This window comes from Schistocerca gregaria, chromosome X (genome assembly GCF_023897955.1).
Source record: "Schistocerca gregaria isolate iqSchGreg1 chromosome X, iqSchGreg1.2, whole genome shotgun sequence".
NCBI lineage: Eukaryota > Metazoa > Arthropoda > Insecta > Orthoptera > Acrididae > Schistocerca > Schistocerca gregaria.
This window is the reverse complement of record NC_064931.1, coordinates 29,632,890-29,650,702: the sequence shown is the minus strand read 5'-3', so window position 1 is coordinate 29,650,702 and position 17,813 is coordinate 29,632,890. Positions and strand designations below refer to the sequence as shown.

The following is a 17,813-nucleotide window of genomic DNA, read 5'->3' as shown; positions in this document are numbered from 1 at the left end:
GCACCTAGATAACCATACTAACATCTATAGCAAGCGTGATAGGTGCACAGCGATTTACTTGTATGGTGGTGGCAATTGAAAAATTCTTTTTGTGAAAATTAGTAACAGCAAAATGCAATTTAGCCAAAACCAAAGGTTGCTACCGGTAAATTAAGCCAGATACACAGAAGAACAGCTCCGTCTGTAAAGTACGCAGCTCCTGTTGCAGTTCAAAATAATAGCAAAACATCCCAAAGATGCGAAGTGCGGAAGCATGGGGTACTTTGAATTAGAGGAACTTATAGCAGTAATATAGATTTTTCAGACTACGCGTAGCGAACAGAAAATTTCTCAGGCGACCTACTTTCCTTTGTCTCATGTTCAGTTTCTAGTTAGGGTAAGCAATTTTGCCACTCGGGGAGTTTGGTGGAGCATGGAGAAGTGTCCGCCTCTATGAACATCGTAGTATGAGAGAGTACTAACAACACTGCTGGGGCATTTGTAACGTTTAATGGCTCGTCCTCTCCCATGCCCTGAAACTCCACACAAATGCCTCCAAGTATTCCAGTGGCAGAAAGGCTAGGCAGATTCGAACGGTCAGTAGCAATAACCGTAACTAAACGGAGCCAACAATTCTAACTGCAGACGACTGCTAAGACTTTGCTTATGAGTCATGGCGCAAGATAAACTCTAAACTAGTAACAGCACTCGCACTCTTCGATAACTATCGTATCTGGAAATGAGACAATATTACTCAGCTCTGTGTAAGAGGGGCGCAGGAACATAGCACCTGTTATAGAACACAAGAAAGAATAACTGATATTCTGCTCGGAGGCAAAGCTGATTAGAAGCCCTTCTACAAAGAGCAAACAAGAAGTAGCTTTACTAAGGAGAGCGACTATCTTGAAGCTTTTCGAGATGAATGTATCACGTTTGCTACGCCTGTGAAAATCGTTGAAAATTCATTCATCAGTGCCCCGGGGTGCTCCTATGCAAACAAAAAAATTCAGATTACTATGGCGAACAGTAGGACCTACCGCGACGCGGGTTGTAGTACCAATGGTTTGCGCCCACTACACATACAAACATGCACGCGCGAGACGCGCTTCCAGTAGGTGAAGTATGGGGCGTGGATCCCACGCTGCGAAAACGAAGCCAGCAAGGAGAGCCGGTAACGCAACACCGCAGCTCTGTAATCGGTCTGCAGCACGTGGCCACTGCGGAAGCCCATGGCTCGGCTTTCGGAAACCAGCCAACTCCGTATTCGGTTTCTGCGATCAATACCGCTAAGCCGGATGTCAACCTCAATGTCTATGCACTCAATGTGCCGGTACAAGTGTGAAGAGAATATACGTGTGTCACATGGCATGTGTAAGCGTGCTCGGTATAATTTATGGCGTACTTTCAACATAGTGGCCACTGCAGCGCAGGTAACTGATGTCGCAGCTCCCATTCACTTCTCGGTGCCGGAAATGACGTGATGGTCACTGAGCTTCACGGCTCGTCGCCGCCAAAGCCACTAAATGGAAACAATGAAACTTCGTTCATATAAACGTGAAAACGGGAAGTCTATTTCAATGGTCTGCAATGGGTGAACGCCCAAAAAGTGACGTACTTACAGTAGCAAATGAAAGTGCACAGTGAAATTAACTGGAGAGCCGACCTCTCAGTATTAAAGATATGATTGTTGTTCTGTGACAGCAAGCCTCGCCTGCATCAGTTAGGGCAATATACAAACTTTTATGGGCTGTATTTTGCCTGCACCGTACGGTGCATGGTGGAGGGTATCACGTACCACTACTAGCTATTTCCTTTCCTATTGATTGAGTTCAATGTGGTTATGGGAATAAACGGCGAGGTCATCAGTCCCGCAGTTCAAAAGGTACGTGCATAAAAGGAGTCAGCGTAAGGTCAAATCATAAAACGAGGGACACACACACACACACACACACACACACACACACACACACACACACACACACACAGAGAGAGAGAGAGAGAGAGAGAGAGAGAGAGAGAGAGAGAGAGAGAGAGAGAGAGAGAGAGAGAGAGAGAGAGAGAGAGAACAAGGCAAAAAAGGGCAGATCAAATCTAAAAACAGGAGCAAAAGAAGGATAGGAGAGCGGTCCCAGACCCAGAAAACACGAAGAAAGGGCCCGACCACAACCATCCTGTCCGTGCTCCAGGAGGAAAGCAAAACTTTAAAACTGAAAATAAAAGCCACTTTCACGAAGAAAACTGAGGACCTGTTGAACTGAATAGTCCGCTAATATTGAAGACAAGGAGTTTGGAAGGCCATACTTAGCACTAGGGACCAAAAGAAGGGGCCATTCCACTAAAATATGGGATACCGTCAGTATGGATCCACAACTTATGGGGGTGGCTCGCTAAGCAAGAAAAAAACAATGGGTGACCCTAGTACGGCCGATGGGTAGACGACATACGAAGGTGGACTCCTTTCGTGAGGAATGGAAGGAAGAGCGCCAAACTGCAGTAGTCTGATTGTGCGGAGTTTGTTACTGGGAGCAGTGGCGCACCAGACGTCATTTCACGTCTGGGCAAAGAGATTTGATGTGTATCCGCATATCTGCACCTGGAATCATGAAAGGAAATTGGGGGTTAGTATCTGCATCTCTAGCCAAACGATCAGCCAGTTTATTTCTTGGGATGCCCACATGACTTGGGACCCAGAGAAAAGACTAGTGAGCAGCCGACACGGCCAACAGCAGAGAGAATGAGATGGATAGCAGAGACGATGGGGTGATGAGAGTAGCATCGGTCCATATTAAAACACTGTGGAGGGAAGCCAGAGTAAGAAAATGGAGGGCCCTGTTAATGGGTAGCAGCTCTGCTGTGAACGCATCCCGGCAGTATATGGTGTTACATGCCAGTAGGAGACGTAAAAGAGTATTCCGCCTTATCTGTCGTTTTAGAACCATCAGTGTAGAAGATGGTAGCACCATGGAACTCCTGAAGGGCCGAACGTATAAGACGCTGGTATAACATGGGGCGAAAGAGACCTTAGGACCCAGAAATAGGTCGGCCCTAATCCGTGGTCGAGGCACCATACAAGGAGAGGGCGCGGGAGGAAATCGACGGGGCACATTCCAGTGACTGGAGATGGAGATCCCGACAGAGGGAATTGAGACTCATTCCAACCGGCAATCCCACGCAAGGGCGGGTGTCAGAGGAAGACCTCTCTCTTTTTGCAAAGAGGACGGGGTACGCGGGATTGTCAGGGAACCGTCGAATGGCGATTGCGTAAGAAACCGGGAGTTGTTTCCGCCGTACTTTTAGAGTGGGAATCTCCGCTTCTGCGACGAGACTGTCGACAGGACTAGTGCGAAAAAGCACTGATAGCCAGAGGCACCCCATAATGGTGATCAGGGTAAAGTAGTTTCAGAGTTGAAGGATCAGCCTATCCATAAACTTGGCAACCATAATCTACTCTGGACAAAACCAAAGCACGGTAAAGATGGAGAAAAGTCGCATTGTGTGCACCCAAAGATGTGGTGGCCAGGAGGTGGAGAGCATTAAGATTCCGAATTCATGTAGTCTTCAGGTGACGAATATGGGGCATCCACGTCAGCTTTTTATCAAAAAGAAAGCCCAAGAAACGGAACTGCCCTACATATAGGCGTTGGTCACCTTAAAAGAATCTTGGATCGGGGTGTACTGTAGGTCTATGGCAAAAATAGATAACCCGCGTTTTACAGGTGAAAACGAAGCCATGGGAAAGGGCCCTAGAGGAGGTCCGTTGGGTGGCGCCTTGGAGCTGGCGTTTGAGGCAGAGTGTGACACTTAACACAGAACGCTGTGGCATATCGTTCTAGGTCCGAGGGATGCTGAGTGAGTTGCCAACTCTATCCCCGAAGGCCCGGTGGGATAAAAACTCGCAGGTAAAAATCGGAAAGGGGCCGGGGGGGGAGGGGGGGGTCGTAAACAGAGTAAGGGAAAAACCGACTGCGTATAAGCCTCCATGCAAGCTCGAATTTCATCTTATTTTCATGATCCTTAGCGAAATGTACATTCGCGGCAATAGTCGGCCTCAACTGCCGGTTCTCCAAATTTCTGCAACAATGTCTCGCGAAAGAGCGTCGTCTTCCCTCCGGCGATGTCCCATTTAAGTTGACGACGCATCTACTTATGAAAAGTATGTATCTTTTCTTTTTACGAGAAAGTCAATGTGTTGTCTAAAAATGCCTACATTTACTTCAGAAGTACCTTCAATAATTAGAAACTGGTAACAGGTAGTAGGAGGAGATTGGCTGGTTGGTTTAAAATAGGGGGGGGGGGGGGGGGGGTAGGGCCCAAACAGCTAGGTCATCGGTCACTTGTTCCGCCTAAATCAATGCCAAAAGGGTGAGAATAAAATAATCAAGACTAACAACACAAAATGGAGAGAAAGGAAAAACACAAGAACGACAGAAGGGCAACAAACACAAACGCAAAAAACAAGTAGAAGAAAACCACAGAAATACAAAAAACAGGTAGAGATTAGAACGACAAAACAGATTACCATGGTTGGATGACCATGAGAATAAAAAGGAGAAGCCAGCCACTCTGCAACACATTAAAACCTCCACCCTAAAAGATAAAGCTGAATCAGCCAATGAGGCATTATCTGATAAAATTAGCGGAACGAGTCCGGTAACCGAAGATTTCGTCGCACGGCAGTCAAAGCGAGACAGTGCACCAGAATATGGACCCATGTCAACCGGGCGCCGTATCGACACAGGAATGTCAAGGCTCGAGAGGTAGCCGTGGGTCGTCGCCCAGAGTCCCGGCGAGAGGCCCGCGTGGATCACTACCACAAATTTTTAGTCTCCTTAATGGCACGCAGTTTGTTGTGCGTACTGAGACTAAGCCATTCCGTCTTCCAAAGCCGAAAAACCTGGCGAACGCAGGTCAGTTATTGCAATGCCAAACTCCATAAGCAGTTTCCGTCTTACCTGTATGGCCAGCATGTCGACAAGTTCGTTGCCTGGGATTCCGACGTGTCCTGGGGTCCAAACACCACTGAACGACCGGACCGTTCCAGGGCAAAGATGGACTCCTGGATAATCGCTACCAAAGGATGACGGGGGTAGCACTGGCCGATAGCTTGTAAGCTGCTCAAGGAGTCAGTACACAGAAGAAACGCCTCCCCACGGCATGAACGGATGTGCTCAAGAGCACGAGATATAGCCACCAGCTCTGCAGTCAAAACACTGCAGCAATCGGTCAAGGAATGCTGTTCAATATGTCCTCCATGTACATACGCGAAGCCGACATGAACCTCAGCCATCGAGCCGTCGGTGTAAATCACTTCATGGCCTCGGTATTTGTCAATAGTCGAGATGAATTGACAGTGGAGAGCCGCGGGGTGAACTGAGTACTTTGCGCCATGTGAAAGGTCCAGGCGAAACCGCGGCCTAGGTGTACACCATGGAGGTGTACGCGACTGGACCTCGAGTATAGGTGGTAAAGGCAAGGACTCCAGTTCATTTAGAAGGGATCGGAGGCGAACTACAAATGTAAGCCCTGACCTGGGCCGCCGATGCGGGAGATGAACCGCCGTGGTGGGACGCGCATGAGAATTAAGAACGCAGCGTAACTGGCGAGCAGCTCCAGCCTCGCAAGGACGCTGGTCGGCGGACTCGTCCTAAAAATCCCGTCGCTAGTCTAACGCCACAGTGGTGCACTGGGTCGCGTAAACGCAATGCTGAGGGTGCTGCTGAACCATAAACCACACTCCCATAGTCAAGGCGGGAGTGAACAAGGGCTCTGTATAGCTGCAGCAGCGTAGAGCGATCTGCACCCCAGTTGGTGTTGCTCAGGCAGCGGAGGGCATTGAGAGGCTGCCAAGTCAATCCGGCGTCGAAAACCAGTACTAAAAATCGATACGTCTCCACTACAGTAAGGGGATCGCCAGTAAGGTAATGTTCTGGTTCCGGATGAACGGTACGACGCCGACAGAAGTACATAACACACGACTTCGTGGCCAAAAACTGAAAACCGTGGGCCCATGACTGCGCTTTGTGGATGGCTCCATGTAAGCGCTGCTCAGCAACACCAGTACTGATGGATCAGTGCGAATTGCAGAAGTCGTCTGCATACAGAGAGGGTGAGACGGATGGCGCTAACAGTTCTGCTAGACCGTTAATGGCCACTAAAAATAGAGATACACTCAATACAGAGCCCTGTGGGACCCCATTATCCTGGATATGGGGGGGGGGGGGGGACTAAGGGGGGCACCAGCTTGGACACAACAAGTACGGAGAGACAGGAAATTCTGGATAAAAATCGGGAGCGGGTCTCTGATATCCCACACATATAATATGCCAAGGATATGATGTCGTCAGGTGGTGTCACACGCATTTCGTATATCAGAAAAGAAAGCAATAAGGTGTTTGAGTCTGGAAAAGGCTGTTCGGATGGCAGACTCGTGGGACACAAGACTGTCAGTGGTACAGCGACCCAGGCGGAAGCCGCCCTGGCACGAAAGCCAGTAGGTCACGTGACTCCAGGACCCAACCCAAACGCCGATGCACCATACGTTCCAGCAGCATACAAAGAACGTTCGTGAGGCTGATGGGGTGATAGCTATACACATCAAGCGGGTTTTTGTCGGGTTTGAGCACTGGTATGATAGTGCTCTCCCGCCATTGCGATGTAAAGACACGCCATCGCACCACATCCGGTTGAAGATGACGAGATGTCGCTTGTAGTCAGATGAGAGATGTTTAATCGTCTGACTGTGGATCCCATAGGGCGCAACTGCAAGGGCAAATGTGCAAGGGCACTGAGGAAATCCAACTCTGTAAATGGGACTTTACAGGGTTCACTGCGGAGTGTAGCGAACGAGAGGACTTTCTCTTCCATCCGCCGTTTGAGAGTGCGAAAGCCTGGGGGGGGGGGGGGGGGGGTGGTTCTCCGACGCAGAGGCTTGAGCAAAGCGCTCATGCCGCTGTAGAGCTCGCCGACGCTCCTTAATTGCTTGAGCGACTTCCGGTGACCACCAAGGGACTGTGTCTCGCCGGGGGCACCCTACAGAACGAGGGATCGCGTTTTCCGCCGCAGAAACGATCGTTTTAGTTACCTGCTCAACCAACACATCGATGTTACTGTGTGGAGGAGATTCAACGGTGACAGCAGATGTGAAAGTTTCCCAGTCCGCCTTGTTTAAAGCCCATCTGGGCAGGCGTCATTGGTCCTGACGTCGGTGCAGTGACAGAAAGATGGGGGAATTGGTTACTACCACATAGGTCGTCATGTGCTCTGCAGAGGATAGATGATAGAAGGCCAGGACTGCAAACCGAGAGATCAATGGCCGAATATGTGCCATGTACCACACTGAAATGTGACAGCCCCAGTATTTAAGAGGCAGCAGTCGGGTTGTTACAGTAAATTTTCGACATCTCAGGCTCGGACAGCAAGAACAGAGCCACCCCACAAGAGGGTTATGAGCGTTAAAATCTCCAAAAGTAGGAAAGGTTTGGGGAGTTGATCAATCAGTGCAGCCAATGCATTCAGGGATATTGCAAGATCTGGAGGATGACAGTTATTTCCTGCGTCGTCGTCATCCTGACAGCCACAGCTTCATGAGGGGTCTGAAGGGGCACAGGACCACTGCATACTGAGTTCAGGACATAGACGTAAACTCCACCTGACCCTCTATTATAGTTGCTACGGTTCCTGTAATATCCCTTATAGGCACGGAGAGCAGAAAGCATGTGTAAGGCTTAACAGTTGCTGTAGCTCAGCCAGGTGGTGGAAAAGACCACCGCAATTCCACTGGAGGAGGACGTTATCGTGAGGTTGGGAAGGCACAAAGTGCGCAAGGAGGCAGGTTATGCCTCAGGGTCACGTTCTGCCTCCGACAGTGTTTGTAGCCATTTCTATGGTGGATGAGGCATCAGTGAGAGCCAGGTTCGCAGGGGATGCTAAGATCTCCACTGCATGCTCAGATGCAGTATTGATGGAGAGTGGTGGTGGTGTTGGGGCCAGCTGAGGGTCCTGTTTCTTAGCAGACTAGTACTTACTTTGCTTGCTCTCTCACTTCTCTTTAGCTTGCTGGGACCATTTCTCCGAAGCATCTTCAGGCACGGAGGAAGACCGTGAAGCTCTTCGTCCAGCAGCTTTTGGCTCCTTGAGCCATTGGCGAACTTCCGCCATGGCATTAGTGGCGACCTTGGAAGAGGGCCCCAACGCATCCCTTCCGCACGACAGGAGCCGGAGGAGGCTGTTGCTTCTCTGACAGGGAGGGGGGGGAGGGGGGGGGAGGGGGGGGAGACCGATGTCCCCTGCGTTGAAGGAAGGGGCGCTTGCTCCCAAAGTACCTACTTTGGGAGCAACGGAGGAAGATTTACCCTTACCACCAAGGGGGCGGATGTATTCTGGTAGCCCAGAGGGCCCACTGTTCGTGAAACAGAGTGACGAACCATTGGCACTTGGGACAGCGATCGTGTTGTAGCTGTAGCTGCAACGTATGTTGACATTAACTGAATGGGGTGTCATTTTACGAATTTATGTTTAGCCTCTGTGTAAGTCAACCGGTCCATGGTCTTTTACTCAGTAATTTTCCGTTCCTTTTGGAGTACTGAGTAGTCTCCACAGTTGATGCAAGTGGGAGGTGGCGCATATTGAGTACCTAGGTGCAGTGGACGTCCACAGTCTCGACATGTGGCACTGGAAGTGCAGCACAAAGACGTGTGCCCGAACTTCCAGCACTGCATAGGGGGAGGGACGTATGGTTTAACGTCACAGCGCTAAACCATCACCTTTACCTTTTCAGGCAATGAATCACCCTCAGAGGCCAAGATGACGGCACCAGTAGCAACCCTGTTGTCTTTGGGTCCCCTGTAAACGCGCCAGATAAAATGAACACCCCGCCGTTCTAAAGTGGCTCGGAGCTCGTCGTCATACTGCAAGAGGTGGCTACGATGGAAAATAGTCACCTGGACCATTTTGAGGTCTTTATGGGGAACGACAGAAACAGAAATATCACCCAGCTTATCACAGGCGAGTAACACTCGGGATTGGGCTGTGGATGCTGTCTAAATCAAGACTGCGACTTTTCGCATCTTTGAGAGCGCTGCCACTTCTCCTAACTTATCCTCAAGGTGTTCAAGGAAAAACAGACCTCGTTGGTAGAAAAAATTCCCCTTCAGGTCTGCTACAGACTAAAAACCGAGGCGAATATGGCTCTCTTCGGTCTGTAGCTCTACGTTCCTCCCATTGTGTAGTGTGGGTGGGAAACGATTTAGAGTCATACCTGTTGGCATTTTATTCTATCTTGTCCTTCATAGACTTTGTTGGGTCCGTACAATCACTAGCACCCACTCCGATCAGGGGCTCCTCCCACAGGCGCCACAGCAAAGGCCAACTGGCATGATGGCCGTTTCCAGGAGTCCTGATGCCCCAGGAAAACAGGCATCTACTCCTTGGCATACGTGGGGAGTTCAGGCATCAGCAGCGCGATCCCTGTGTTGTCAGGGGGCTACCACCAAATGGGTACATGCCAGCCCCACCACAACGGACTGGCTACCGTTCGGGATATTGGGTGAGGAGAAATCCAATATTGTCATGTGGGCGAAAGAGGACAGGAGACATTTGAAGAAGATGACATACCCCAGAATGTGTCCTCTTCCAAACAGTTGAATTCCAAGTGGAGGGGCAAAGCCATGACAAGAGGTTCAGGAGGTCTAATCGAAGGGCACTGTGGATAAATCATGCACCACGTAAGGCATCCTTCCCCATATGGCTCGCACTTCTGTAGAATTTGGAAAGTGGCAGGTCAAACCATAGAATGGGACCTGAAATCATAGGGCCGAAAAAGTGAGAGACTTCTTTCAGTCGCCTGTTAGAACAGGAAGGAATACCTCGGGACTTTTCTAGCCCCCGGACCCGCAGGGGAGTACGAGGGGACTTCAAAATGTTATACGCTACTTGGACATTATTATAGCAGGCCGATTAACTTTTATTGAATGCTGCACCACACTTCCAAATGACACATACATGATTTCTTCACCGTAGTCAGCAGGCCTCTTAACAACTGCCACTCGCTCCGTTTCTCGACGCTAGAAATCCGCTCCATGGTCACTGAGCCATTTGAGAACCGCCGTGTGAACTTTATCACCGAAAAATTTGCTTCTGCTGCGAGTCAGTTCCTCGACTGGCCGGACTTTGTGATCGATGTCGATGACCTTCCTTCATCCACGTCTGGGCGGCCTTAGTCACATTTTGGAACCATTTACAGTTTCCGTGCCATTTTACTCCCCACTGCGATGCACGTTATCCCTACCACAGCAGAACTGCATATGCAGGAAACCTAAAAGATGCACTCCCTGTTCTGACAACGCGCCATTCTTCTTGTGCAATAGTGCGCGGGACGGCATGTTTACTTTTTGATGTATCCTCGTAATGGCACAACAATTTACGTTTGTAATTATTAGTCGACCACAATATTATTCCAACTGAGAGTGACGATGCTTCGGTCGAGCTATATGAGTCAGTGAGTAAACGGGGGCTGATAGTATTCGCACAACCGACGGTGAAAGCATTGACAGTGCGTTGCATTTTCCTTAGTCACCACTGTACTTGTTTATCGTAACGTCACCGCTTGTTTCCGATAACAGTGAAGAGCAATAATATCTAGGTTGATTAGTACAAGTACAAATAAATGAAGCATAATACGCGATGTGAATATTTCTCAAATGTCTTACGGTGTTCCTTCACGCCTTTACCCAAACTTAACAGTTAACATGTCTAATTTCATATTGATCAGCTTCAAGCATTGTACCGAGCTCCTCGAATGTCCGTGTCTATCTTACGGTAGAATAGCCTCTTGTCAACTTCAGAGCAGTGGTTATCTCCACTTAGTTTTACCACTTTCACCGTCACATTCGTCAGTGAAGTAGTTAACGCACATCGGCAAATTAGTTCGTACAGGCGTGGCGGTGTGACATTCCTGCAGAGTCTTGCTTGTTAACAAGTCGCATAGCCAGGCATGCTAACCCAACTTCCGTTTGCTCTATCTAAGAGAAGCAACACACCACAGAACTTTGTTGAAGTGAGTAGGTAAATATACTAATGTTACCGATCAACTAGCCATGAAATGAGTCTACTATACAAATATGGCCAGCTGACATTCATCATCATGTTAGCAATCGCATCTTTAGCTGTCACTCGGCATTCAGTTCTATATATCACCGACAAATCACTGTTCAGCTTAGTTCATTTTTTCTCACTGTTAAATAATTAAATCGAGAGGTTCTTTGAGCGAATTTCAAGACAAAAAGACGCAGCCAACGAAGAACAGACGGAAGATGGGAGCATCATACAAATAATAATATTCCGCTTAGCTACCTCTGACCCACTACAGTCGTAATTTTGATAGGCTTTGACTAGAATACCTATTTATTCGTTACTATTTAAAATAATTGTTCTCTGCTCTTCGCCATTAAACACGATAGAGAATAGTTGCAAGCCCTCTGAAAGCGTACTGATGCCGGTAGCGCGTAATTAGTAAAAAATTGTTACACACTTCTACGATTCACAATCAATGGGACACAATGTAGCATACAACACTTCGGTTACCTTGCTAAAAATGTTTGTAGTGTCAACCACTGCGTTCCAAACGCCCACGACAGTGTCGTATTCCAGCTTCCGGTGGCTTAAGTCTACGTCTAGACACTTGTGGTCGGAACAAGAACCAAACTAGAACATAGCAAGAGCCGAAATGTTTGTCTTCCGATATCCCATTACAAACCTAAATCGCCGAAACTATTTGCAAATACTTATCTAGGATCTGCACCACTGCGCAATCGCAAGAGACGGTTTCTGACGTACATTGTTTTAAGGATTGAACGGCCCGGTTAGATTTTGGTATGGCAATGATAACCGCTGCAATAGAATTAGGCCATAGAACGGGCAAACATATCACTGCAGTCTGAAAGCGCCTTTTGACCCTTTTGTAAGTAATTTGGTATGTAGCCCAACACTGGAGATCATAATAGTAATTAACTGTAAATTATGACTGGATAAATCTGGAGCATTACAATGTAATGTGGTTTAATAGCAATGCAGCTTTCCCCCTTTAGGGGTCTAGAGTTAAGCAGAACTTTGACGCCGTTGTAACGCACCTATAAAAGACGCTCTCGACATGTTTGCAAACATAGATGTATGCATTAGGAATCTGTAACAACAAAAACTCTAACTTTTATACATTCACGACTAATGAGAAACGCTATTCTTCGTATTGTACATAAAGTCTGTCATAGGTAATTAAATATGTTCCTCTGTATAACAATACTAAAATCAAAGATAATATTAAATTACCGCTATGTCACTAATTAAAACTGCATTTCTTTCCTGAAAAGATCTACTTCAATACAAGATAAAAATTAAACTCCCGTACCTATATTACCGCTATTTGTTGGTTATTTTACTAACACATACACAATCAGTTTTCTGTTTCGGTGTTTGTCATGCACACAACCAGAACCGCTCACGGCCATCATGTCCCAGCGAGTCCCACAGCTAGGGTGTGGCTCCTAATCCGTTTTCAACGCCATCTGCAAGAGAATGCTGGTAGGTTCACCGTGTGTGTGTGTGTGTGTGTGTGTGTGTGTGTGTGTGTGTGTGTGTGTGTGTGTGTGTGTGGGGGGGGGGGGGGGGGGGAGGGAGAGAAGGCGATATCAAAGAGGATCTGTCATAATAGGCTGTAGTTAACCCTGGACTACTAAACCCTCGTAAAATTTACGTTTGCAGTCGTGTATAGAACAGGCCATTTTGTACTTAATTTGGTATGTAACATACCTTTGGAGATCTAATTGTACTTAAAAGCTTAACCTATAAATTATCATTTCTTGTGATTAAAATGTGGAGCAGTAAAGTTTACGATGGTTTAGTAGCAATGCAAGTTCTTCCCCTTCAGTGCTCTAAGATTAAAGAAATGAGTGAATGTTCACTACAGACCAATAAGCAGCTTGTATTGGACATAGAACAACTCAGCCGTATAATCTTTAAAAGAACCATCCCGACGTTCGCCTAACGTGATTTAGAAGAAATCATGGGAAACTGAATCTGGATGAAAAGAAAGCGTCGACAACTACATCTCGATGCATATGTATCATCTCAAAAATTTCATAGCAATAAACAAGAATAATACGAGAAAAAATGTGACCTCTAACTCTTACAAACAATTAAGAATGACGAATACTTATTTACCAATTAAAACAGATACTGGCGTCAAACATTCATGGCGCTTACGACGAGAATATTAACTGTACCGTAACGTGTCACCCATTCGTCCCACGAACTGTTTTCCAAATGCACTTGTGATGAAGAAATGAAGAAATAACACAGAAATAAAAGCTGTCTGTATGTGCTGATCAGCTCGTAAAGGTATCATTACTCTGTGGACGCTGGTTTACGGCACAAAAGAAAAGCTATCCTTACAACAGTCAGTCTGCTAGCATGAGCGCTACATATAATTTAATATTTATCTTGTTTGAACCCAAAGACACGCTTCCATCGAAACGTCATGTATCAGTTTCTATGGGATGGTTTACTAAATATCAGAAGCATTTGACCACATAAGAGGTAATTGCTTTCTAGACGACGCTTCTATCTATATTTCTTTGCAGCACATGGGACACACCTGGTAATTTGCGATTTGTGGCAGCAGCAGCAGCAAATATGGCTTTTTCAAGTGGTTGGCTGAACACTTAACCGTACACAAACACATGAAACTGGGCGCACTCTGGACAGGCGACAGTCTCAAGAATCCTCCACACAATTAAAATAGTCCAGAGAATTCCTGCCAGAAATAAAAGCAGCTACTTGGATCGCCGCGAAATAAGACCGACGAAAACAAAGCTACGGTGCAGCTAATTAAGCCTTAATGCATCCCTTACACGTTTCTTTGTACCTGTCGTGTTTTAATTACCGTTTAACATGTATAGTTGGCTAGTTATCCACTCACTGCACGTGAATCCGAGAATTTTAGAAGAGCAAACCTCGTGAAATTATTATACAAGTTTCAGCTGCAATACAGAACCAATACTTTTTCAGTATCCAGAAAATTCCTGCCCGAATGCAGGTTTCCGAATTGGAGTACTTGGCCTGTACTCAGTAAAACCACGTTGACGATCTCATCCGATTTGCTCCTAGTAGTAACTGAATGTGCGGCACATATTCAGAAACACGAAATATTGGGCTAAACAACCAAAATACAACTGTTGTTAAAATTTTACTCAGTCTCGTGTAGACTTAGCATGAAAAGACAGCACAACTAATATTTTGCCTTTTTCTATACCAAACGATTATCAGCATTCACGACGAAAAACCTAGCTAACGAGTAGCGTCCTATCCAAAATGCGCCCGCGAAACAGCGCGCGCGCGCGCACACACACACACACACACACACACACACACACACACACACACACACACACACACACACGAGAGAGAGAGAGAGAGAGAGAGAGAGAGAGAGAGCGCGTCAGCGGTGCCCTGTATTAAGATGGCATAGTGCTCCGACAGAACATTTCTCGCGAGTAATTAGAAAAATCTTTCTTGTTACAATTTAAAACATTTCTTCACTACACCACTGATTCTGGATTTACTTTTACAAGACTCCACTGCCATCAAGTGCGCCTAGCGCACAGCGAAGGTTCGGCAGTTACGAGCCGTGCTGCAATGGCTCAGTGAACGACAAACAGCCGCAGGTGAGGAGGCGGGGCAACCGGCTTGTACAAGAGGTATGTTACACATGACCCAGCTTTGTCGTCCTACGTTACCTACTAACCTAACAGAGCACCGCAGACTATAGGCAGAAATAACATGCAGCGCACTTCTCGGGAAACCTCTCCTTTAACAGTCTGTGTTGTCATACTCGGTTATGAGAAGCGCTGAGGCTGAACGAGGATCAAGAGTGAGGCATAACTCACTAACTATCCGAATGAAGGATTCGTTGCCTGGCGTTCACAGAGTCGGCCTTATCCCAGCAGGCCAGTGAATAACGCTACTGTATCGCTGCGGCCAGCGTTTGCAAAAAGACAACCACAGCTAAGGAGCGCCTTCGGGCGGCTCCGACGAGAGCATCTCTCGTCTTACTCTCCAGCAACTTGTCGATAGTCGGGCGGGAAGGAGAAGGTTCTCGAGAAGCAGAACGAGGGGCGTCGCTGCATGCGGCGTGACTTACATGACTGCCGGACGGAGCGCGTGCGTGCAGGAGACTGGAAGCTGAGTCTGGTGCTGCGCGCAGGGCCAGCCGAGGCCGCCGGGACATGTGGGCAGACGAGCCGCCAGGGTTGCCGCAGCGGACACAGCGCTGCCTAATAAGGCAGCATAGCCACCCTTAGCGCGCTTACGCAACTTCTTTGTCCAACACTACCCAGCGACACAGGCCCGCCTATCACTGCGGAGCATTCGCACTTGCAGCTTGACGTCGGTTCGATAATCGGCACTGCGCCACGTCTCCGCCACTGCCTGGCGCTACTGCAGATAAGCCGTTCCTCCACCCTCGCCACTTAGCACAATGCTCGCGTTAAAGAGTATTCAGGCGACCAGGGCAACGGAATGTAGCACACCCACGATTAGCTTTCACAAAACAAAGCTTTTTACAATGATTGAAAATTTCGGCACATGCGGTAGCATAACAACTGCGACCCGGTGCTACCTGACTTAATGCAGCCACGAAGATGCACTTTAGACCGAGCGACCTCCTGCCACTATCGCAAGACTTTGGGGTTGCGAGTCAACACGACTTTGAAGCAGTTTCCTGTTAGTATGGATAGTTTCTTCAAATGGGTTCTCTGAATAATTTCAGTTTCATGTTTTTCAAACAGCCAAAACTTTCGGTCAACACAGATTTTATTCTTTGTGCAAGATGCTAGTAATCTGCACTATATTCCTGTGTGAGCAAAGTAAACTAATTCTGATGAGGCACAATTAGCTATGCAGCAAAAAATCAAAACATTCAGAACGACGAATTGTCATTTCTAAGTGAGTTTCGGGTCGGAGAGTTTCAAATCAACAACCGACCAATTAACAGCACTAGGTGCGTCTTCTCACGCTGCACTTTGAGAAAAGTAGACCCATACGAAGACAGCAAGTAATTATTCATAAGACTCCACAAGAACTAAGTGTTGCGCGGTATTCCGTATTAAGTCAATTAGATTTCGTCTAATAGTGCGGCAACTACAGTGGGCAACAGAGTAATTCCGACGATATGACCCAATGAAGTTCCTGAAATTTACGGTTGGAATTTTGGGATGCATCGCAAAAGCTTTTACATGAAGCAATTACTGCTCGCACATTTAGAAAGCCGAGACACGTATCTTGACACTGGACTCTAGGAACAATTGGCAATATTTGATAATAGGAATTTTTTAAATCGAACTAAGCGACTATAAAACTCACAAAAGACGTGTTAAGTGATCTACAATGCCGTCGTTTACAGTTCAAAGACAAGACAAAATAATTATCATTATGAATGACTCATCACTATCGCCTCCTAGGAAAAAGGAACATCGCGGTTAACATCTCAATCTCACCAAGGTAATTAAACACGAACTATTAGCTGAGTGGGACATACTTAAAGCAGGAAACGCGCTGCACTATTCCCGCCAACCATTATGTCATTTAACGGGACCCGGGAAAAAATGAGATTTCGGTTCCTCAGAATTCAAAACCAAATGCTTTAATTTTGACAGGCTCCGAAAACGTTCCCCTTCCGAATGAGCTTTATTTCTTTACAATGTTTTGTTCTGAAGGCTTCGCGGAAATCATTTACAAACGCTGGAATTTCCTAAAACCCCGTCATTTTCAGACGGACATTCATAGCAGAAACTACGCCCCCCCCTCCCCCCCCCCCCCACGAAGGAAAGTCATTTCGCCAATGTATTATCCCTAGCTACAATTACAATCTTGTATTTAAATGTAAATTAGGTCAGAATATGTGCCACACTTTAAATTACGGCACAACATTGCAGTGCCGACGGTACGCGGTGTGTCTGATTGGGTATTACCGTTGTCAACAGCAAGGACCGTCAATCTTCGCCCTCAAGCTTGCATTCTTACTGCTACGTCCCGTCTTTGGTTTCTTTTTCCGGCAGTGTTAATTATACGTTAATAGTGGTACACAGCAGTACGGATAGATGTACTGATTGAGATTTGGTCGATATACACATCGCGCGTAGGCCCACTGAGAGCCGTGGACGCTATCCTAAGCCGTTCCCGCAGCAACGGCATCAATGCCGCGGCAATGAAAGTGGTTGTATTGCTCTGTGCATTGTGTTGGACGTTTTGGTGGTTGTATATTATAGGTTTCTTCATATGTAAAGAGACAAAGGTAAGTATGGTCACAAACCAAATTAATCATAAATGTGTCATTACTCTGTACCGAGACATCGGAGATCACGGTTCCTTTGCACCGAAATACTCAGAATACTCTCGAACCACCTCAGAAATTCTCAGGGTTCTGGTTCACCTTGTATAATATGGGGAAGCACTAAGGAAAGAAGAATCACCAACAGGATCTACGTTTTGAAAGGCAGAATTTTAAGCGACAGTTCTGAAAAATTTCAAATTTCAGATTCAAGGGTCAAATTGAACAAAATGTGACGCTTCTCATTTTTATGATGAACAATATAACTGTTCGTCGGAAAAGCCCAAAAGTTCTCTTGGCTCCCACTCAAACCTCTGATTTGACTATTACATCTTCGAATGGCTCGCTTCAGTACAGGTTGACCACCATAAAACTTGCGTGCATTTTTTTCAGCATTCCGTAGAAACGTAATGTAAACAAAGAGATTATTAGAAACCTGAAGAGAGAACCGAGCGTG

General features: G+C 46.9%; 1 protein-coding gene across 3 annotated transcripts in view; it reads right to left on the bottom strand.

Moving 5' to 3' along the window:
* The window catches only part of LOC126299113 (microtubule-associated protein Jupiter-like), a 110,306-nt gene that overhangs the window by 32,397 nt on the left and 60,096 nt on the right, over positions 1-17,813 (bottom strand). The window contains exon 1 of one of the 3 annotated variants that reach the window (XM_049990815.1): positions 15,170-15,342. The exons of the other annotated variants lie outside the window; for them this stretch is intronic. Coding sequence (XP_049846772.1) covers positions 15,170-15,171 — 2 coding nt within the window. The 5' untranslated portion in view covers positions 15,172-15,342. Of the gene's footprint in view, positions 1-15,169; positions 15,343-17,813 lie in introns of those variants that run through there. 3 annotated transcript variants of the gene reach the window in all.